Raw genomic sequence first — 22256 nt, forward strand, 5'->3', positions numbered from 1 at the left:
ACAATTCGGGTAGCAAAAGTCAAATTTCAATCGGGTTTTTATAGTACTTTTAAGAGAAAATAAGTTCGGGTACGGGTACCCTACCCGTTGCTTCCAAAACCCTGCTAAAGAAGTGCCAACACCAAACGCAAACCCCGCACTAGGAAGGTTACTCTTTTCTCAGCTTTTTCTTTGGCCGTTTCTATAATGGAATCATTACTTTCTTCGCCAACCCCATTTTTTTCTTCACCATCGATCTTCGTCTCCAGCCAATCCGTGTCCAACCCAAGACCCATACTCCCATTGCTGTATAGATCCAAGCCAAGGTTCGAGCCATTGTGGTGCACGATGGGCCAGTCCTCTGAAACCGAGACTACACCCAAGGAGACAAAGTTGTGGGGTGGCAGATTCGAAGAGAGTGTGACGGATATCGTTGAGAAGTTCACTGAGTCTATATCGTTTGATAAACAGTTGTATAAGCATGATATTATGGGTAGTAAAGCCCATGCTTCCATGCTTGCTGAACAGGTTCCTGTTTTTTCTTATTTAGATTTTCCCTTCCAATTTAATGTTTGTAGAGTGTTTTGGAGGAGTTTGTTGGTTTCGGAAATGTGCATAATTTACTTTCTAAAAGGATTTTAAAGAGCAAAATTATGCTAATTAATTGAAACTGAACAATGCACTAAACTGCAAAACCAATTCTAACATTTTTTTTTTAATTCAAAAACACTTATTGTGCCGTTTGCTTTATCAAGCAAAAAACAAGAAGCTGTACATTACTAATTTTTTAAGTTTAAACTTATTTGATTATAGTAACCATCCTTTGGTTCAGGGTGATAAAAGCTGTGAGAGATTTGTGATATGATTTTTCTTATTTTTGCTTGTAGGGGTTGATTAGTGTAAGTGATAGGGATAGTATTTTGCAAGGCCTAGATGAGATAGATAGACGCATTGAAGCTGGTGAATTTGTGTGGAGAACTGACAGGGAGGATGTGCACATGAACATTGAAGCAGCACTAACAGATATGGTTGGTGAGCCTGCAAAGAAGCTCCACACTGCTCGAAGCAGAAATGATCAAGTTTTAACTGATTTTCGCCTGTGGTGCCGCGATGCTATTGACAGGATTATTGCTAGCATTAGACATCTCCAGGTTGCATTGGTGAATTTGGCTCTAACTAATGAGGGTTTGATCATTCCTGGATATACACATTTGCAGAGAGCGCAACCTGTTTTATTGCAACATCTTCTCTTAGCATATGTGGAACAGGTTTGAATTAATTCATTTATACATTATTGTACAATAAAAATTGAATATCTATATATCTGTTTGGCAAAACAAATTGTTTGCCTTTTTGATTGATTAGAAAATTTTGAACTTCTCATATGGTTAGAGCGTAGAAAGAAGCTTATCTAATTGAACTTTTATTAGAGAAAAAGGACTAAAATTGGAAGAGAAAACACATTGATGGTAGCCAGCTAGGCCCTTGAAGAGTAAATAAAAGGAGGAAATATTGGAACCTGGGTAAACCTAAAGATTGAGAATGGTTAGCAGTTATGATCAAGTCAACCTAGTGTTAGAGGTCTGAATGTTAGAATCCACATGATAAGATGTGCCCATCTACTTGTGCGCAAATCAATTATGGTTTTATCACCCGGACTACCCAGCCCTTTTTCTATAAAAGAAAGAAAAATAATTTTCTTTTATATTGTTAATAATTGCAGATGGTAAATCCGGATTTCTATATTTACATGATGGTGTCTTGGCTTGCATGAGAACGAATTCTCTTGTTAGGTATACAAAACTGTCTTGTATCTTTTATCATTTTGTCTCTAGATTTTCTAACTCAGCCTTTTTTACTGCAGCTTGACCGTGATGCTGGCCGTTTACTAGATTGCAGAGCTAGGTTGAATTTCTGCCCACTAGGTGCATGTGCACTGGCTGGCACTGGCCTACCCATTGATAGGTTTATGACTTCTGATGCTTTGGGGTTCACTGCTCCCATGAGGAACAGGTATGTGCTGAAACAGTCATCATACTTCAGTTTCTGGAATGTCACACATGACCATTGCATGACTTGTCTCTGTTTATGCCTTATAGCATGAAAGTTTGTTACCCCTTCCATAGGAGTTTGTCAAGCCTAGATCTCCATCTTAATTTTGTTGTTTCTTGACATCTTGATATCAGGCTTCTTTTAACATAGTTGTTTTTCACTATTTTTGAACAGTATTGATGCAGTTTCGGATCGAGATTTTGTCCTAGAGTTTCTTTCTGCTAATTCCATCATAGCGATTCATCTTTCTCGGCTGGGTGAAGAGTGGGTATTGTGGGCTTCAGAGGAGTTTGGATTCATCACACCAAGTGACTCTGTTTCCACTGGAAGTAGCATAATGCCTCAAAAGAAAAATCCGGATCCAATGGAACTTGTTCGAGGAAAGTCTGCCAGAGTGATTGGAGACCTGGTTACCCTTCTTACATTGTGCAAAGGACTTCCTCTTGCTTATAATCGTGATTTGCAGGTAGAAGCTTCTTTTACTCACTTAATAATGTGGTTATTTAAGTATATCCATTTTATGGACTCCATGGACACTCGACCATCCTTGACGTTATAAATCTTCTGGTTCTATGTTGATATTCAAGTTGATCTTACTTGTCCACTGGTGCTAACTGCTGTTTGAGCTCTCATCTATTTTAGCATTTTCCTTGGATTTGTTTTTTCTTTTGGGAGTGCTGACAGACACATTCTCTTTTCTTTTCTTTGGCCTACTGCAATAGGAAGATAAGGAACCTATGTTTGATAGTGTCAAGACCATTGTAGGAATGCTTGAAGTGTCTGCCGAGTTTGCTCAAAATATTGCCTTCAATGAGGAAAGAATACAAAAGGCTTTACCAGCAGGCTATCTTGATGCCACAACACTTGCTGATTATCTAGTTAAAAAGGCAAGTTATTTTGTATTTGTTGATTTCTCTTTTTCTCTTTTCCTTTTGATTGTAAAGGTGTTGCCTCAGTTGCTTTCCAAATATAACTGATTTGATTTCTGTATCGTTTTCTTTTTCTTTGTTCCCCCTTTCTTTTTCAATAAAATAAAATATATGCCCATTTTTCACCTCTGCAGGGGATACCATTCCGAACTTCTCATGATATAGTTGGACGGTCAGTTGCGTTATGTGTTGCCAAGAGCTGCCAGCTTCAGGACCTAAGTCTGGATGAGTTGAGAAGCCTAAATCCTGTATTTGATCACGATGTGTATGAGTTTCTTGGGGTAGAAAACGCAGTCAAGAAATTCAGTTCGTATGGTTCAACAGGTTCAGCATGCGTAGCTGATCAACTTGACTACTGGGTTACCAAACTTGAAATCAACAGAACAGGACCTCAATGATATATGTGCTTGTGATGAGCCCGTTTCTGCTTGAGAGCTATGCTATAATCTGAAGCCACTGTTTAGGACTCAAGCGGTGATCATGGCATCGAATTCCGAGAGAGCATCAAAGATGAAACATGCCGTTAATGAGTGAAATCTCAATCATCACTATTGAGCAGACATTAGATCAAAGAATAGTGATAATGGTTTTGATTTTCCATAATTTCATTTCAAACTTATTAAGACCTTTTGCTAGGATGTTGCTCCTGTCAATGTATGATTATAGCAAAGGGTTTAATTCCCCAACTAAAATTGCATAAGTTGCAAATAGTCTTGGACTTTATTATTTTTTTATCATTTTTATTTTTATTTTAAATAAAAAGAAGCAATATTTGCTAGCCTTATGATTTATGAAGCACACTAAACTTCGATAATTTCTCCCCCTTTCAGTTTATTTTTTCCTTCAATTTTCTTAATCCAAACATAATAGTAGTATTAATCTTAGGAAAAAACCAAGCAATACGAGCCTGATGATCTCAAAGAATCAACTTACGTATTGTGCAATTAAGCTAAGCAAACAGTGAATAAAATAGGACAAGCCTGATCAACTGTCGAACAACATCAAGTCATCACTTCCATTCAAGGATCCAACTTCTCTTGTTGGATGCTTTCTTGTACAGAACCAAAGGATTAAACAGAACCAAAGGATTAAGAAGGAAAAAAAATCCAACAAAAAAAAAAACAAAGGTTTTTCATGGAAATGACGTACATATCAAAGCTGGTTAGTAACATTGTGGTAAGAATATTTTACCGATGACTGGTCAAGGACTCCCAAGTTATCGGCGGCAGTTCTCTTTCTCATCTGTTGTTCTTGTTGGCCTAATAGGACTGCTAGGAGCAAGGACAGCTTGTTCCTTGTTGGTTGATTCGTCCTGTTGATCAGCATTTCTTTCTCTCAGCAATTTGTTGCCATTTGATGAAGCTGATCTCATAGCTCTTGGTAACTTCAACGGGATGTCTGACTCACTTGGACAGTTATCTGTTCTTTTGGGAGGATCAACCGTTTCTGGCTTTTGGGCCTCTGCGGCGTTCTCTGGCTGTGAAGTTGGTGGAGCAACCGGAATCAACTGGATCACTGATTTTCCCCATTTCTTTCTCCGATTAGGCTTTGGTGCATTGGGTTTATCCTGTCAGAAGAATAAGTCAACTTTGCATGAGCTTGACTAATGAAAAATGAGAGGATTATGCTAGCCGAGCATAAAATTATTTAATATAGGACATAAAAAAAGTGGTGGGTAAATCATTGTCTGTGAATGGTTTTCAATATCATATAAGACCAGAAACGATACCAATGTGTTTCCGATGTCTGTGAGTGGTTTTCTCTTTGTGGCACAATCCTCATTTGTTTCAGCTGCTTTCTCACCCTCCAATGCATTCTGGAGTAGCATTGCCCCGTGAGCGACAAGGCTCTGCTCTTCGTTAGTGCCAACATCATTTGGCATGTTTGCTTCTGCTTCTCTATTGGAACATCTGACCAAAGAACAACCACATGACTGTCCACAAGAGTTTCCATTTGCTCTACACTGGCATTTCGGTGTCTTGCACCAGGACTTCTTACTGCAAGTGCAGCATAATCCATCAGTTTTCCCTGTAACCTCACCAGTACACCCCTTAATGTTTTCTGAGTCGTTGGTATCTGGTTGATGAATTCCTTCACTTGAGTGGCCTCTAGATCTAGAAGCTCTTCTCCTAAATGGCTTCTTTTCTGACTGCACCCACTCACCATCATCACTTGCATCCATATCCGAATGTTCTGACTCAGATGTATCCATGTCCTCCATAAAGATTATGGAGCTTCGGTGTTCCTATAATAATTTTTTCAAGTCAGGAAGTAATTATTCAAAACCATTCTACTTTCAGTAACAATTAAGCTATAAAGGAGAGGAGTGGCACCTACCTGCTTCCGCAACTCATACTTATGTCTTCCACCATTTAAGTCAGGGATTCCGTTCATGGAGTATTGCTTCATGCTTGCATTCTGTTACAAGGGTCATATATAGCTAATCAGTCAGGATCCTAAGCTTAACAAACATCAAAGGAAAAAATTGAACAGAAAACTGTCAGGATCCTAAGCTGATACATATCATGTGATACCTTACCACTTAAAGTTAGATTGAACATTAATATAAATAATGAACTAACCTTCACTTTCACTTGATGGACAAGATCTGCCTTTTGTATCTCAAGTTGTCTAGCCAAACTACTAAGTTTCACCACCTTTTCCTTTAGATCTCTTATTTCCATATCCTTTTCTCTGCAATGAACTTCCTTATCTCGCACTGAGCACCTTCATGAAAAGGTCAACATGTAATTATATTGAAGCAAATAGAAAGTCAGACCCATGATGCAACAACCATGATACAAAAACAAAAAGTTGCAGCAAATCAATTAGTTAAAAAGGCAATAGCATGCACTTTTTTGATCTGATAGATGAATTACCTTGAGGATGATGCTAAATTGAATAGATAATTCATAATATTTTTTGCATCAGCAAGAGACCGAACTTGGTTCCAACGTCCTCTGCCACTAAAAATACGTTCACGCTCTTCTGCTTCAGATAGTTGTGAGGCCATAGAGACCAGAGTGCTAGAAGTAGCAGCAAGCATGTTTTCTAAAGCAAAAATCCTCGAGTTTCTTGCACCTGGTGACATTGTCTCGGGACAATCACTGCATTTGGTAGCATTAATGGAAAAGTATTTGATCATTGGCATACATAATAACATGGAGGGGAAAAAAGAAAATGATTTGACGTAATGAAGAGCATATCCAACATCAAAAAATTTAACCTTAAATCACTCTGCTTAAGCATCTCAGCTTCTTCCTTCAATCTCGCAACCTCCTTGGCCATCCTAGCCCTCCTATTGTACAAACAGAACATTATTTGAATATATTCAACGACAACACTATGATAAGAGCATCACAAGAAAGCTTCCACTTTATAGTTGGAATCTTATACAGTAGAAATTAATAGATTCTTAGCCCAAATGCCATTACGTAATCAAACTTCCTCTGCCATCCTCTACAAAAAAGAAGAGCTAGAGAGAAGGGGAAATTAAAAAAAGAAAAAGAAAGCACAACTAAACAACTACAAAAGAATTCTCCCAAACCATAGCATTATGAGATCTGGCCTATCCTTTTTAGCATGAGAAACAGTCCTTTCTTCCCCATTTTTTCCCTTGGACGAGGGGAGCTCATCGGCATCCCTAGTCAATGCACAATCTAGTTTAAAAGAGAATAAAGAGACCAAAAAATCAAAGACCAAAATAAGCAAACTGAAGTTAGGACTAAATCCTTAAGCATACAACTCAAGTTACTCATAAAACCTATTAGAAGTAAATCCTGCCTGTATTCACACTAGGCTGGAACCACAAAACATTCTCCTCAACTTTTAAATCTAACGTCGGATCTAGGTAAAACAAAATTTTCTTTTTAGTTACAATTAGCAAATAAAAACAAAATAATGAAAATTTCAAACACCTTAACAAAGCTACTGACAAATATCTTAAGTAGTATATCTAATTTTTTTAATTATGAGAGAGTGATTAATGCAGAAACCAAAAACTTGTTGCAGCTCTGACAGAATGCACATGAAACCAGATTATGAAACAACTTACAAATGTAAAAGATTAACAAGCATTCAAACAACACAGAGAATTGAATCATCAAGCTGGTCAAACCAGCATATTTAAAATACGACACTGAATAACCAATGTTGACCATAACTAAAACAAAAGAGAGAGAGAGAAGTTTAAAGGCATTCACTTAGACTCCTAGATTTAAATTAGTACTCTTCAAACAGTGTGCAAGAATGCTACAGATAAATCATAAATTAGATAAAATGACAGTTCAAACCAAATTCTGACCAAAGCTAAGCTATTATAGCTAGAAATGGTGCAGAACTAACGGAGCTGGATATGAAATAAATAAAGAGGACTCACTCTTCCATTTGTCGTTCATATTCAGAGCGTACTTCATGTACCCGTACTGTGACCTCAAGTTCATGCTCAATTGTCTGCATTATTGCCTTCAAAACAAATATATAAATGAATAAAAAAATTGAAAACATAGCCCCTATCATGGCAATTCAAAAAGGATATTAGAACAAAACTATTTGGTCTAGGCAATTGCAAAACAAACTAATTAATCTTTATGCAATTGTAAATACCTGAATTCCAGCACCATTGCCATTTCCAGCACCTGCATATCAAAGATAATATTATCATTGAGTTATAATTATGAAAAAACAAGGATAAACTGCATGACACAAAAGAGCTCCTAACTGGAAGCTTCACGTGTTGAAGCTTTTCGAGATTCTAGAAGCTCCTTTAGCCTTTTCGTAGCCATTGCAGCCTCTTCAGTCTTTCTTTGCAAAACCTAAGATGCATTTGCCAAGAGTGAGAACAGTTCCTTAGATTTAGGAAGATCAAAGCGCTCCATGTAAAAATAAAAATTACCATTTTTTGCCTCTGATTCAGAGCTAAGAGCTTGTGCATCTCATACTCATTTCTCCTTCCCTCTTTCTTAAGCTAGTTATCAAGAAAAAAAGACGATATATGCGTTAACAAAACATTTTGCTCCTAGAATTACCTAAACTATAAAACTCTCAAATTTTGAAAAAAAAAAAAATCACACTCATATGAATTCGCATTTATGCCTTTCTATGTAACAAGTAATAACACTAAATTTCTGCTAACAATGAGTCATTTGATTGCATTTATGCCTTTCTATGAAACAAGTAACAAATACATTCCCTTTCTTATACATTTAACAGCAGCTACCACTATAGAAGAACTATTTTAGATTTCTTTTGGTACGAGAGAAAGCAGTATGGCTTGAACCTTAGATCTCTACCCATACCATTATTTTAGATTTCAAACTAATATGGCTTAGCTGAGAAGGTTATTGACACAAAGAAACTTGAAATGTGAAAGTGGAGTATAATCTGGTATCAGAGTCACAACAACACTTATCAACTATTATCAATTATCAAATTATTACTATTCAGATCATATGCTTGACACTAAATGCCAAAAATTCATGGCGTAGCCTGTGTAGACCTTAAAGAGGTATTGCAAATAACAAATATCTATCACATAACAAAACCATGCATTTAATCTTATATTTGCTTGTACCTGAAGCACCTCTTTCTCTCGTGATGCTTTCCACAACCTAAATTGCTCAGATTCTTGCTTGATCTTATGTTGCAGTTGAACCTAAAAAATGGACATTTGCATTGGTATGTTAAGCAAGAATCCAATCCCTATTTTACAAACCAATTGAAGTTTTTAAGATGAAAATTGAAGAAGGTGGGATTCACCTTCTGAGATTTGATTCTCTGAATCTCATCTTGGAGTCGCTTTGCTGCCTCATCACTTTTCTGTTTTTGTCTCAAAAGTTGAGCTTGAGCATCTTGCTTCTTCTTCAACTCCGCAACCTGAAAGCAGAATATTAATCTGGAATCTGATAGCTGTTGTTGACAGGAGCAGGAAAATTCAAAACTCACCTGTGCCTCAAGGACATTCAACTTCTGAAGGTATGCTTCCTTTAACTTTTGAGCACCATCATCAGAAGTAGAAGATATGTTGGCAAGATTATGTCTCAGCTCTTCAATTTCTTTCTGTCAATTGACAAATTAAAAGAAATGAATTAATATATTAGAATGGCACTAATCACAATACAACAAAAAAACTTTGAATAGGAGACTAACCTGCAGAACCCTTTTTTCTTGTTCTAGCTCATTAACTTTCTTCTCATAATGTTGTTTTAGAACTGATGTGTCAGCACTTGAAAAACGCTTCATTTCAGCCTTAAACAAATAAAAAGCTGTTAGGAAAATAAAGAAAATGAAATAGCAAGTAAAGAAAAAGGAGAAACCAGATGGTGAGAAAACAAACATGTTGCATTCGCGGGATAACATAAACATCTAAACAACTGTTTCACATAAAAGTTGTAGTAATAACTATTTCCAGCTTCTGATGGTTCTGACTCCATAGAGGCAGGCACCGCAGACTAAACAAGACTGTAAATGTTTCACCGACAAAAATTCTTGAACCTCTAGCAGAAATGTAAAATGAAAAAAGACACTGGGTAGCCAAATTAAGATTTTTGCTTAATGACCTAAGCAACATATACCTCTTTCTGTTCAAGTTTTTTGTCCAATTCCTTAAGTTCCTTGTCCAATTTTTCTTGGAGAGAGGAATGCTCTAGCTCCTTTTCATTATCCTCAATCTCATCTGCATATGAAGAAAGAATACTCTTATCTGCTATCACTCGATGATAAGATCTTAAAAAGTTGAACAGAGAATGGAAGATTAACAGAGATGAAAAGATATAAATGTAAAAGGCTTAAACGACGTCGTCTCATATCAGAATTAAGTTAACTATATATGCACCCTAAACAATAATCACAAGGAAGCCAATATGATTGTGGCAGGCATCAATGCATCAAAAGCATTAAAATTAGTCCTTAATGAGGTTTTTATACTAACCTGTATATGAAATTTTGCAAGCAAGACAAAAGATGATAGAGAGATATTAAGAATAACTTTGGAGAGTTGAAAATTATATGTATATTACTTTCCTAAAATTGTAATAACTATTTAAAACATCTTAGAATCAACTGACAGAAAAATGTTATCAAACAAAAGGAGTTAGCATCTAACAAGGTATCAAATAGTTAATAGTTAAATACTTTCCTAATTTACCTGAAGATGAATAATCATTTCCAGAAGAAAATAATGAATTTTTTGAGGCTCCATCGTCATCAGACTCAGCACAATTAGAAAAACGACTACGTTTTGAGCTGTTCAAGCTTTTCAAACGTATCAATTCTCCTTCTAACTCTTGAATTTTCAACACATAAGTTTTCATCAAATCAAAATCCTGCAATAATGCAAAAGCACTTGCCAATTAAAGATTATATTTATCAACTGCTAGATTCAATAACTAGGCAAAGACCTAACCTGATTTTGATTAGAATCAATCTCGTCCCATGATTTTCCATTACGAACTGATTCAATTTGCATCATCAGTTTGTCTTTCTCAACCTGAAATATTAAATATACATGAGATTGGTCGCCATTGACCAGTAAAAAGGAATTTTATAAAACCTAAACAATTGAAGACAAAAAATAGAAAAACACCTGAGCATCAAGTGCGCGTTGGGCTAATTGTTCACTAGTGAGTCTACGTTCTTGAAGTTCTCGCTGTAGCTCCGCATTGTTTGCTTCAAGTAAAGATACTTTATGCTTGAGAATCTGGAATCACAAAAAAGGGCCTAATTTTAAGCAACTAAGGTAAGAAAGTCAAAGAATGTGTTTGTACTTCTCTATACAAAATAGTAACCTGAAGTTCATCAAATGACCCATTGCCATCACCACGATAAAACAAAAGTTCAGCTTGCAATTGCTCAATTTGGCTCCGCATTCTTTGTAACTGAGCTGCCATTGGATCGCGGTTTATCTAATCAAGTATAAGGGATGAAATAGTCAGAACAAGAGTTATAATACTTCGTGAAGAACTTTACTTCTTGCAAGTATGCTAAACAAGTATCTTACAACTGCCTTGTTCTGAATGTTTCGAGCACGATTGGCATACTTCAAGGTGTTTAGGGTTTCTTCAGCATTGGTGTCAGCCGGACTAACACAAGCTACAATAAGATATAAAAAATCATACTTATGCATACTCAGATATTTGTAGCAGAAACTTGGGTGCAAGAAATGATAACAATAACACAACTATTTAGTGCTCTCAAATATATAAAAAGTTACCAATCATCACTGTTTTGCTGTTTCCTCCAAGAGAATCCTGAGAATTTAAATCTCCATCAGCAAATTTAAATTCCGAAACATGGAGAACTATAGCCAATACATTTAAAACTATTTTCATTGCAAACACAAAGTACACATAATATCACCACATCCAAGTAAAAGTCTTAGAAAAGAATACTGAACTTGTTCTCCTTTTGCTTGATGTAGGTAACATCTATTTTCTAGCTATAAATGTTTTTACATTTTAAAATGTGAAGTAAGTAATGAGCTCACTTCTCATTGGTTCAGTGCTTAACAAATAGTCTCTGCATTGCACACTAATTATATATTTTAATGTATTAAACCTAAAAGAAATTGCCAACTGATCAATAGCAATTTGATTTATGCTGTTCTAAGTTTTCTGAACAGTCTACTTCATTGCAATGAAAGCATCCTATTAAACAACAACTAATAGAAATGGTTGTTCATAAATAATCAGAAAGTCAAAACATGCCTGTAACAAGCGAGTCAACTTGCTATCACGATATGGAACATGCCCTCCTTCTTTTCTCTTCTTCTCATCTCCTAAGGCACTAATCACATTCCCCAGAGCTAGTAAACCCTTATTTATATGAATGCCTGCAACAACAAAATATCAAATTTTTAGATAACATAAAGCATAACGTTTCATGTTTGCGCCTTACTATTAGAATTTATCACTATTTTAGTCCATGAGGCTTTGAAAATAAGAAAATAAAAAAATACCTTCTTTGAAGCGCATGCCATCAGCACCTGTTCTTTTTGCACGTTCTGATCCAGCAAGGTCCACCAAATGCAGCTTTGCACATAAGATATCATCACCAATGTCATCATTGATTACCCCGTTTGGGCAGCTGGCAATCTTCTTTTGCTCCACAGTTATTGTAAAGATGGCATGTGAACGACTGGAAATGGTGTAATGAACATAGCAATTGACAGAAGCACAAGTTTACATAATATAAGAGAATTACATGATAAATAATTATGAAAACCTTACAAATCTATTGCATTGAACATGTAAACAGAAGATTTTTCTATCCTTCTCCAAAAATAAGTAAAGCGACACAAAAGCCAATTGAACAACTTGTTTGTATCTTTTATTACTAAAAATAAAAAGCTTTTATAACAATTGAACATAATATTTTAAAAAGAATACTAATTGTGGAAAACAAAAAACAAAAGGCAAAGACTCCTAAAACATATAGCTTCAAAAAAAGCTCACCTTGATTGGCTATTCATATTGGTACTCCCTGTAGCTCGAGATAAAGAACCTCGTAACAAGTAAGATGCCATCTCTTCTTTCGTCGCAACTTCTGCCTCAGTCACCCCAGCAAGTGTTATCCCTCCATTTACTGTTTCTCTAATTTGTATTGGAAGTCTTCCAGGAGCTGTGGGCTTTGCAAGAGACGCCCCTTCAACTTTAGACAAAGCAGCTGGATTTGAGTCAAGTAAGTCGAACACTTCTTCCTTAAAAATCTGGCAATTCCGAATACCATATATAAGCACATTACCTAATCACTAAGAAAAATAAGTATTTATTTTCATCAAACTAAATTACCTCAATAAATGATACTCTTATCAGAAATTCCGTGGAGTGTTTCGTTGCCTCGACTCGTTTAAATATAGTTTCCATGACCTTCGGAATAATGCCACCATTACCTCCTTCCCCAGTATAGTTGGTTCCCATAGTATATGTTTTACCAGACCCAGTCTAAACGACACAAAAATATAACAACATAATTAGTCGATTATAAAAATTTATGAAAAATAAAAGGAAATTAATAATTTAAAAGGAAAAATAAGAACTCACTAGAACATAATAAAACTAACCTGACCATATGCAAGTACAGTAGCATTATAACCATGAAAAATTGCATCAACAAGGAGAGCAACGCAATCATCATAAATCGCTGAAGACGGCGATCCCCCTCCCCCATAAACATAATCATAGGTAAAAGCATGTGACCCAATCTGAACCTGTAATTGTAACAAAAAAAAATTAAAAATGAGTCTCTATCAATCTAAGAAATCAACATCTATATCCATTTCAAAATAAAAATTCACGGAAAATTTTAAAAAATAACAATACCTGAGGTTCGCCAGGAACAACGGTGATGCAATCCGTGCATCCATTGAGAAGCTCTGTAGTAATCAGCGGCCGAATATTAACGGCGACTCTTACGGACTCCGTGTTCTCCATCTCCTATATGATACGATCCAAATCTAAAACGATACCTAAAACCCTAAATCAAGAAAAAGAAAATAATCAAACCATCAAAACATCTTGTAAATCACTCAAAATCAAATGCATCAGATATGAAATCCTTGAGCTGAGGAGATTATACGAAACAAAAGTGAAGACAAAAAAAGATTAATTTGACAGGGGAATACCGGAAGGAGATGGAGTTTTTTTTTTTTTTTTTGGTTTTTGGATTCTTAGACGTTAGAATTTGAATTTTAGAAGAGACAAAGCAGGGACAGGGAATTTGAACGATCGAGGCAAATGGGGGCAATTTTTTAAGCATTTAATAATTGAACTGGATTTGAGAAAAGGCGCTCAGGTCCGAATTCAAAATGTTGATGAGGGATCGAGAGGTCAGGCCACGTGACCTTCACGTGATTGTTTAAATAAGGCAACGTCATCCAACAGACTTGGCTTAAAATTGGGCGGTTGCCTGTAAGCCTTAAGGAAGTGGTTAGCTAGGCCCTTGGTCTACTCCTAACTGTTTTTTCTTATATTTGAAATCATTGACTAATAAGTACTCATAAACATTTGGGAATATTTTTCTCTTTGTATTTTCTTGAATTTTCACTATTTCTTTTGTATTTTCATTTTTGGTTGAAGAAAAAGTGAAAACAAATAAACTTAATAAAATGAGGTTTCATTAGTTGAATTTATAACTAAAGCGAAAGGCTTTGTTCGTTTCAATTAGTGATACAAAAATAATTATTTGATTTTAATATATTCGTTATATCAAAAGTACGAGACATTCTAACAAATTACAAACTGTCCTTTTTCATATTCCAAATCTTTTAAATCTAAATAATAGAAATGGTCATAATCTTATTCTAGAGTGAACACAATTTAAGTCTAGAAGAGAAATAATTATATTTATAGGATAAAGACAATTATTCAATGATTATTCACAGAAAATGAAGCTAAAAATATTCATTAAACATATACATAAATTGTGTGATTATTATCTCATTAAAACATGATTATTCAAATATTATTCACTTAATGAAATGAAATGTGATTAAATTAATAGTAATCAAAATACAGCAGTTAAAATATAAACCAATTAACCCAAACTTTATGTACAAAAAGCTAAATTGATTTCCAAAATGGATTTGTCCGAAAGAATTGGTTTGCAGCTAAGGCCCAGCCCATTACATTCAAATCAAAGTGGCGGGTAGAGTTTCGGTTTTGAGATTTGGACTCTCAAATACCCGAGCAAAACGGTTAACGGCTTCTCTAGAGTGGGCCACTCTTTTTTTATCATAGCAATTAGCAAAGCACAACATGAAGAAAGTTATGGGAAAAGGAAGATAAGAGATAAAGATAATGTTAGACCATGATGAGATAAAGAAGTGGGGGGAAGGCACTTCAGTTCCCCTGAATTGACCTGAAAAGGTTCACAACACATTGGTTTATGCACAAAAATTTAAATTATGCAAGTGTTTTAACATATTTATATATAATTGATAAAAATCTATTCGTTAATTGTACTTTTGGATCTTATGTTGCTTCCATATATTAATAAGATTGGCATGTTTTGAAAATACATAATACTAGTAGTTAACAAAACGGTGAAAGATGACATTCAGAAGCAATGAAACAGAAAAATGAAGTCCGACCTGAGGTTGGTCGATTCATCAGACAAACTATTTCCATGGCGGCAGCAGCAGGAATAGGAAGGATAGGAAGGGAAATTGAGGAGTACAAAATCATGCCATGGACCTTGGCAAAACCCTTTTGGGAGGTCCGCAAGTTTCTCAAGCAAAGAAAGCTTTGCTCTTTCTAATTGCTCCATCTTCCTGCACATAGAAGACGTATTAGTAAATCATTTCCAAGTGGGATGGGGTCGAAGAACTTGTACAACTCCCACCTTGAGGTAACCAAACAAATCCATCATTAATATAAAACAAAAAAAATTATCAATCGATATTTATATGTTCACATAAGCACCATTGTGCATTTATTCTACAATAGGAATGTCACTTTAAATATATTAAATAACTATTTTGCATCAAAGCACCTTTGATTAAATAATAAGAATATGTCATATACCAAGATGCTAGATTCACTTATTGGCACCATTATACTATAATATATAGTAGGAATGTCACATGCCTACAACTTAAAGTTTTTCTACTTCTCCAAACACCACAAAGTAGTTCTCACTTTCAAAATAACTAACTAACCAAATCCATCATAAGTATGAAACAATTTCATGTGGTCATGATTAAATAAATGAAATTCTTAGTTAACAACATTATACATTAATGTACGATCGGCATGTCAAATTAATATATAAAAGTATATGTTGACATAAGCATCATTGTGCCTTTATGGCACAATAGGAATGTAATGTCAAATATATTTAATATCTATTACGCACCATTATACTTTCGATGGTAAAACAAGAATGCACCATATACAAATATATTAAATTTACATATTGACACCATTATACCTTAATATATAATAAGAATGCCACATGCATACATCTTATAGTTTCTTTATTTCTCCAAATACCACAAAGTGGTTCTTACTTTGAGGTAACCAACAAATTCTATCATAAGTATGTAACAAAAAGAATTCTTAATTAATACTATATGTGCACATAAGCACCATTATGCTTTTATTACACAATAAAAATACCACTTCAAATATATTAAATATCTATTTTGCACCAAAATACATTGGATAAAATAATAAGAATGCACCATACACCAAGATTTTAGATTCACATTTTGACACCATTATATCTTAATATACAATAGGAATGCCACGTGCCTACACTTAAAAGTTTTTCTAATTTCTCTAAACACCACAGAGTATTTCTCACAAGGTAACTAACCAACCAAATCCATCGTACTATATATTCAAATAAGCACCATTGTACTTTTATTACATAATAGGAATGCCACTTTAAATATATTAAATATCTATCTTGCACCAAACTATCTTGGATTAAATAATAAGAATCACCATGTATCAAGATGCTAAATTCACATATTGGTACTATTATACCTTAATATAAAATAAGAATGCCACATGCCTACACCTTAAAGTTTTTTTATTTCTCCAAATACAATAAAGTAGTCCTCACATTTAAGGTAACTAACCAACCAAATCCATTATAAGCGTGAAACAATTTCAAGTGGTCATAATTTAAAAAATAAAATTCTCAATTGACACCATTATACCTTAATGTATAATCGGAATGTCAAATTAACACATAAAAGGAGCATAAGCACCATTATGCCTTTATTGCATAATAGGAATGCCATGTCAAATATATTAAATATCTATTTCATACCATTACACCTTCGATGGTAAAACAAGAATGCATCATATACAAAGTTGTTAGATTTACATATCGGTACTATATACCTTAATGTATGATAAGAATGCCACATGTCCACATCTTATAGTTTCTTTCCTTCTCCAAACACCACAAAGTAGTTGTCACCTCAAGTTAAACAACCAAATCCATCATAAGTATGAAACAAAAGGAATTCTCAATTGATTTTGTATATTCACATAAGCACTATTGTGCTTTTATTACGTAATAGGAATGCCACTTTAAATATATTAAATATTTATTTTACACCAAAATACCTTAGATTATTTACAAAGAATGCACCATATACTAATATATTAGATTCGTATATTGACACTATTATACCTTAATATATAATAAGAATGCTACATGCTTATACCTTAATGTTTTTCTATTTTTCCGAACACCACAATGAAGTTCCACCTTTAAGGTAACTAACCAACCAAATCCATCATAAGTATGAAACAATTCCATGTAGTCATGATTAAAAATAAAAATTCTCAATTGACACCATTGCACCTTAATATGCAATCGGAATGTCAAATTAACACATAAAGGTATATGCTCAAATAAGCACCATTGTGCTTTTATTTCACAATAGGAATTTCATAATTGGAATGTCATGTCAAAATATATTAAATATCTATTTCGCGCCATTATACCTTCAATGGTAAAACAAGAATGCACCATATACAAAGTGTTAGATTTATATATCGGCACCATTATACCTTAATGTATAATAGAAATGCCACATGTCCACATCTTATAGTTTATTTACTTCAGCAAATACCACAAAGTGGTTTTCACTTTAAGGTCAACAACCATATCCATCATGAGTATGAAACAAAAAGAATTCTTAATTGATATTATATATTCATATAAGCACCATTGCGCCTTTATTACACAATAGGAATGCCACTTTAAATATATTAATATCTTGTACCAACATACCTTGGATTAAATAATAAGAATGAACCATATACCAAGATGCTAGATTCACAAATTGACATCGTCATTCCTTAACTTATAATAGGAATGTCTTATGCCTACACCAAGTTTTTCTATATCTCCTAACACCACAAAGTAGTTCTGACCTTTAAGGTAACTAACCAACCAATCCAACAAGTGTATGGAACAATTCCATGTGGTCATGATTAAAAAAATGGAATTCTCAATATAGACACCATTATACCATAATGTACAATTGGAATGTCTAATTAAAACATAAAGATATATGTTCACATAAGCATCATTGTGCCTTTATTGCACAATAGGAATGCCATGTCAAATATATTTAATATCTATTTCGCACCATTATACCTCAATGGTAAAACAAGAATGCACCATATACAAAGATATTAGATTTATATAATGGCACCATTATACCTTAATGTATAATAGGAATATCACATACCCACACCTTATAGTTTATTTACTTCTTTAAACACCACAAAGTGGTTCCCATCTTAAGGTAACCAACCAAATCCATCATGAGTATGAAACAAAAGGAATTGTCAATTGATACTATATGTTCATGTAAGCACCATTGTGCCTTTATTACACAATAGGAATGCCACTTCAAATATATTAATATATAGTTTGCACCAAAATACCTTGAATTAAATAATAAGAATGCACCATATACCAAAATGTTATATTCACATATTAGCACCATTATATCTTAATACAAACAGGAATGCCACATGCTTACACTTTACAATTTTTTTATTTCTTAAACACCACAAAGCAGTTCTCACCCTTAAGGTAACTAACCAACCAAATCCATCATAAGTATGAAACAATTTCATGTGGTCATGATTAAAAAAACAAAATTCTCAATGGACATCATTGTACATTAATGAACAATTGGAGTGTCAAATTATCACATAAAGTATATGTTACATAAGCACCATTGTGCCTTTATTACACATTAAGAATGCCATAACAAATCTATCATTATGTATTTTGAACCATAATACCTTTGATCAAATTATAGGAATGCACCATAAAACTAGATAAGATTCACATATAGGCACCATTATACCTAATGTATAATAGGAATGCCACATGCCACACCCTTAAAATTTATTTATTTTTTTTCTCTAAACAACACAAAGTGGTTTTCACCTTAAGTAACCACTCAAATCCATCATGAGTTTCAAAAAATAAAATGCTCTCTTGCACCTTGAATGAATTCAACAAAATTCTAATGAAGTATGATAGCATATTAAATAAGTTAATCAGAGAAGCTTCTGCAAACTTTGCATTTTCCATTACTAATAAGCATGAAAAGTCCTCATGCATGATTGTGCAAAAGCAAACAATAATGCACAACAACAACAAAATAAATAACTGGAAGAAAACATAACTGAAAATGGATGAAAGTCCATGCATCACGGGCCAAACAGCCAGAACCTAAAACATCCAATAACGCATTTAACCTCCCCCCTATATTTAAGCTCATACATAAAGCACACGAAGAAAAGTGTTCTCAACAAATAATCATCAAAAAACAGACTTAGACACAAAAAGAATTATTGAAATGTACAAGATATTCTTTAACTTATAGAAACTTGCTTCGAAAGACTTACACAACATTCCATGGTTCTGGCCCAAGAAGTATTAAGAATGTCAAAGCATTCATAGTCCCAACTCTAACCTGATCATTACAAACAAAACCTAATGAAACAAATTAGCAATTGACAAGAATTTAAAAATCAAAACCTTCTACCAAAAACGAAAGTAGAAGAATATAATGGTAAAAACAATTATAGCAATGAATTAGGCCATTACTATTACATTACTTATATGTTGCGGCATTGCGCTACTGCATATCGAACCGATGCCCGATATTCCTACAAAATTAGCAACAATTATACTGATTTTCGTTGTTTAAAAAATAATTTAAAACAATAAAGTGTAATAGTAACAGCACCAGAGGCTCCCTCTGCACCAAGCACGAGAACCGTTCTTTATCTGGCTGTCCAAAATTAATTATTCTAATCATGCGTATGGAATGCAGATGAAATTATATACCCTTTGTATTGGACCTTTGGTGTCATCACCCAGAGAATTGAAAACAGTGAAGGTACTGAGCTATAAGGGGTATCGTTCTGAAATGGTGACTATCCTTGCAAGGAGGTTGGGGCTGGCTTAATTGGATATGAACAGGTGCGTGCAAATCATATCCATTGTTCAAAGTATAATTTCGATGTGAGCTTCTGCTAGCTTCATTTGCTTCCCTTGTTCCATAAACCTGAGACCCAAAATTGAGCTCTTTAGAAGTATCAAGAGGAAAATTGTTCATTTGTTTCAATTCCACGATTATTCATAGGCGTTTTGGCCTACTGGTATTAGGTTTGTCAGACTTTGGTGCTATTACTTTCATGAGAACCAAGGAAAAGAGTTGTAAAGGAAGCGTGAGTAATAGGTGAATATGGGAAATTCTTAGCAATTATCAAATTATCTAGGCCAGTACCTTCTTTCAGTATTTTCTTGACACATGAGGTCTAGATTCTCCTGATGAATGAGGTGCCCTTGCAATTCAACAAATGAAAGTTGCTCAACAATAAAATATATGAAAATCTGAAAAAAAAAATGCTGCAAAAACAATAACAGTGTAAAAATGGTTATAAAGGAATGTGAGTAGTACTAGTTCTTGGAACCTGAAGCCTTTAAGTGGCTTGTTGAAATGTGAGAATAGAAGCTTTCGGCGGCTCATCGCTGACGTTTGTTGAGGAATATTGTTGAATTAAAGAAGTGTTAACCGCCGAGGCGACTTTTCAACTGAAGCAGCGGCGGCCGAACGGTGGTGGTGCATTGAGAAGGATAGCTCTCGGCTTGGAGACGCGTACGAGAGAAAAGGTGGGAAGCGTGGGGCTTGAGCAAGGGGATTACTAAGGGGAAGGCGAGGTAGTAGCTCTTGGAACCTGGAGTCTTTGAATGGTTGTTGAAATGTGATATCAGAAGCTTGTTGGGGCTCGTCGCCGGCGTTTGTCGATGAATGTTGTTGTATTGAAGAAGTTTTAACCGCAGAGGCGGTTGCTCGACTGAAGCAGCGGCGGCTCAATGGTCGTGATGTGTTGAGAAGGATAGCGACCTTCGGCTTGGCGACGAGCAGGAGAGAGAATGTGAGAAGCGTGGGGCTTGAGAAAGCAGATGACTAAGGGGCAAAAACAGCCATGGCGGGCTCAGTGTATTGAGGTTTGGGTTCAGCCTTCTCTATCAAGAAACTGCGAAGGATTAAATAGCGTTGACTGTTTGACAAACGGTCAATTTAGCGTCAGTTTAACGGATAAAGAGTCGGTGATTTTAAAAAAAATTTTAAAAAAATGTTAACGAAGATTATCTGAATCGCATGTGCAAGCGCAACCTCCTAGACTCAGACGCCCAACCATTGCCTTCCGCTTTGCCAAGGAAGTGGATGGGATTTATAATTAGCGAAGAAAAGGCTCAGGAATCTTTTCAATAGAAATCTGTTGCTTCTTTCTCTCTCATTTTAGGAATGGTGTCTTTGTTGGTTTTTTTTTCTTTTTTTTCCTTCTAAATCTATAATAATTATATCAAAATTGAAAGGGAAAATGTTAAGCTACTTTTTCAAGGATAATTTAAAAAAAAATTAAAGTAAAATTATTATTTTATTTATTCAGTTAATTCAAAAAAATAATCTGCTTACAAACAAGACAATTATATCTCAAAAATTATAAATTCAAAAATTATGACTCATCTTCTCTCTAAAGATTTTCTTTCAATAAAATTTTCATTAATTTATTTAACTTTTTAGTGACGAGAAATTGGTCTTTTGATTTTATTTTTATTTATAACTTTGAAATCCTACATAATATTTAAATGCAATTTAATAGAATCATATAGATAAAATATGTCACCAAAATTATTTTATTGAATTTGAACATTATCATGCTTAAATTAGGTTTTGGATATAAACATTTCCAAATAAAATCTTTGTTATATTATTTCTCGACATCTTTGAATGTGACTTAATTCAATTAGACATTTAACAAATTAAATACAATAATAATAATCTAATTGCTTCAAGATATGTTTCATGTGATATATCTAAAATTAATATTATGCAATAAAAAAATTAAGTTCAATTCTACAAGATTTTAAAATATTCGAGTGTGAGTATTAAATTGTAGAATATTCTTGATCAATATAACGATTTAACTATCACCACCATGGTGTGCTTATTGAGGGATTTGTCGACCATGAAACCACAAAAACTTTTTTTCTCTAGCTGATATATGTATGGTTTTTTTCTCGTTCATACTTTATATAAAGGGAGAAAATAATTCTTTTTATTTTTTTAATAAAATTTTCCTCTAAATTTAATAGTTTGTGAATCGTAAGTGTTCAAGTCTTTTTTTTTTTTTTTACTTAGAGATTTAGTAATGATACAAATTTTCTTAGGTGTTCAATTAATGAAACAATTTTTTTAGTAAATAAGTGTCTATATATTAGCATAAATCAAGATTAAGG

The 22256-nt window shown here is 34.2% G+C and overlaps 2 protein-coding genes and 1 long non-coding RNA gene across 7 annotated transcripts; 1 reads left to right on the forward strand and 2 right to left on the reverse strand.

The window, feature by feature from the left end:
• Positions 1–85: 85 nt before the first annotated feature.
• LOC110416205 (L-Aspartase-like family protein) lies at positions 86–3738 on the forward strand. The gene is made up of 6 exons (XM_021428102.1): positions 86–507; positions 867–1247; positions 1844–1992; positions 2206–2497; positions 2754–2918; positions 3095–3738. Exons 1-6 carry the CDS (start codon positions 187–189, stop codon positions 3356–3358), a joined length of 1572 nt encoding a protein of 523 aa, XP_021283777.1. The 5' UTR covers positions 86–186; the 3' UTR covers positions 3359–3738.
• Positions 3739–3845: 107 nt separating this feature from the next.
• LOC110416204 (P-loop containing nucleoside triphosphate hydrolases superfamily protein) lies at positions 3846–13716 on the reverse strand. Of its 2 annotated transcripts, none has more exons than XM_021428101.2 (28): positions 13579–13679; positions 13277–13422; positions 13018–13164; positions 12746–12898; positions 12410–12663; positions 11914–12092; positions 11663–11787; positions 11170–11206; positions 10957–11048; positions 10745–10861; positions 10543–10656; positions 10363–10446; positions 10105–10282; positions 9533–9633; positions 9108–9206; positions 8904–9017; positions 8718–8834; positions 8533–8613; positions 7855–7926; positions 7681–7774; positions 7566–7597; positions 7339–7424; positions 6187–6258; positions 5840–6067; positions 5543–5687; positions 5298–5378; positions 4690–5205; positions 3846–4527 (listed from the first exon to the last, which is right to left on the reverse strand). In XM_021428101.2, exons 2-28 carry the CDS (start codon positions 13385–13387, stop codon positions 4177–4179), a joined length of 3780 nt encoding a protein of 1259 aa, XP_021283776.1. In that variant the 5' UTR covers positions 13388–13422; positions 13579–13679; the 3' UTR covers positions 3846–4176. The 2 variants fall into 2 exon arrangements, with proteins under 2 accessions (XP_021283776.1, XP_021283775.1); XM_021428100.2 differs by having other exon boundaries at positions 3847–4527; positions 13277–13430; positions 13579–13716.
• Positions 13717–14439: 723 nt separating this feature from the next.
• Positions 14440–20961, reverse strand: LOC110416673 (uncharacterized). 4 transcript variants are annotated; one of them, XR_016351266.1, is made up of 7 exons: positions 20423–20961; positions 20236–20293; positions 19794–20013; positions 19557–19612; positions 19349–19416; positions 15046–15225; positions 14440–14813 (listed from the first exon to the last, which is right to left on the reverse strand). It is a non-coding gene; the product is annotated as an uncharacterized LOC110416673 (long non-coding RNA). The 4 variants fall into 4 exon arrangements; XR_016351265.1 differs by having other exon boundaries at positions 19562–19612; positions 20410–20961; XR_002445235.1 differs by having other exon boundaries at positions 20410–20961.
• Positions 20962–22256: the final 1295 nt, after the last annotated feature.

This window comes from Theobroma umbraticum, unplaced genomic scaffold (assembly GCF_002168275.2).
Source record: "Theobroma umbraticum cultivar Fairchild unplaced genomic scaffold, ASM216827v3 scaffold_51.0, whole genome shotgun sequence".
NCBI lineage: Eukaryota > Viridiplantae > Streptophyta > Magnoliopsida > Malvales > Malvaceae > Theobroma > Theobroma umbraticum.

Bases quoted from the DNA above. Each gene is read 5' to 3' on its own strand.
- LOC110416205 (XM_021428102.1), top strand. From the start codon at position 187: ATGGAATCATTACTTTCTTCGCCAACCCCATTTTTTTCTTCACCATCG. The intron at 508-866 runs GTTCCTGTTTTT...TTTTGCTTGTAG, and splicing joins CTTCCATGCTTGCTGAACAG to GGGTTGATTAGTGTAAGTGA. The intron at 1,993-2,205 runs GTATGTGCTGAA...ATTTTTGAACAG, and splicing joins ACTGCTCCCATGAGGAACAG to TATTGATGCAGTTTCGGATC.
- LOC110416204 (XM_021428101.2), bottom strand. From the start codon at position 13,387: ATGGAGAACACGGAGTCCGTAAGAGTCGCCGTTAATATTCGGCCGCTG. The intron at 10,283-10,362 runs GTTAGGTCTTTG...GCATTATTGCAG, and splicing joins TTGATTCTAATCAAAATCAG to GATTTTGATTTGATGAAAAC. The intron at 5,379-5,542 runs GTTAGTTCATTA...CCCTTGTAACAG, and splicing joins TCCATCAAGTGAAAGTGAAG to AATGCAAGCATGAAGCAATA.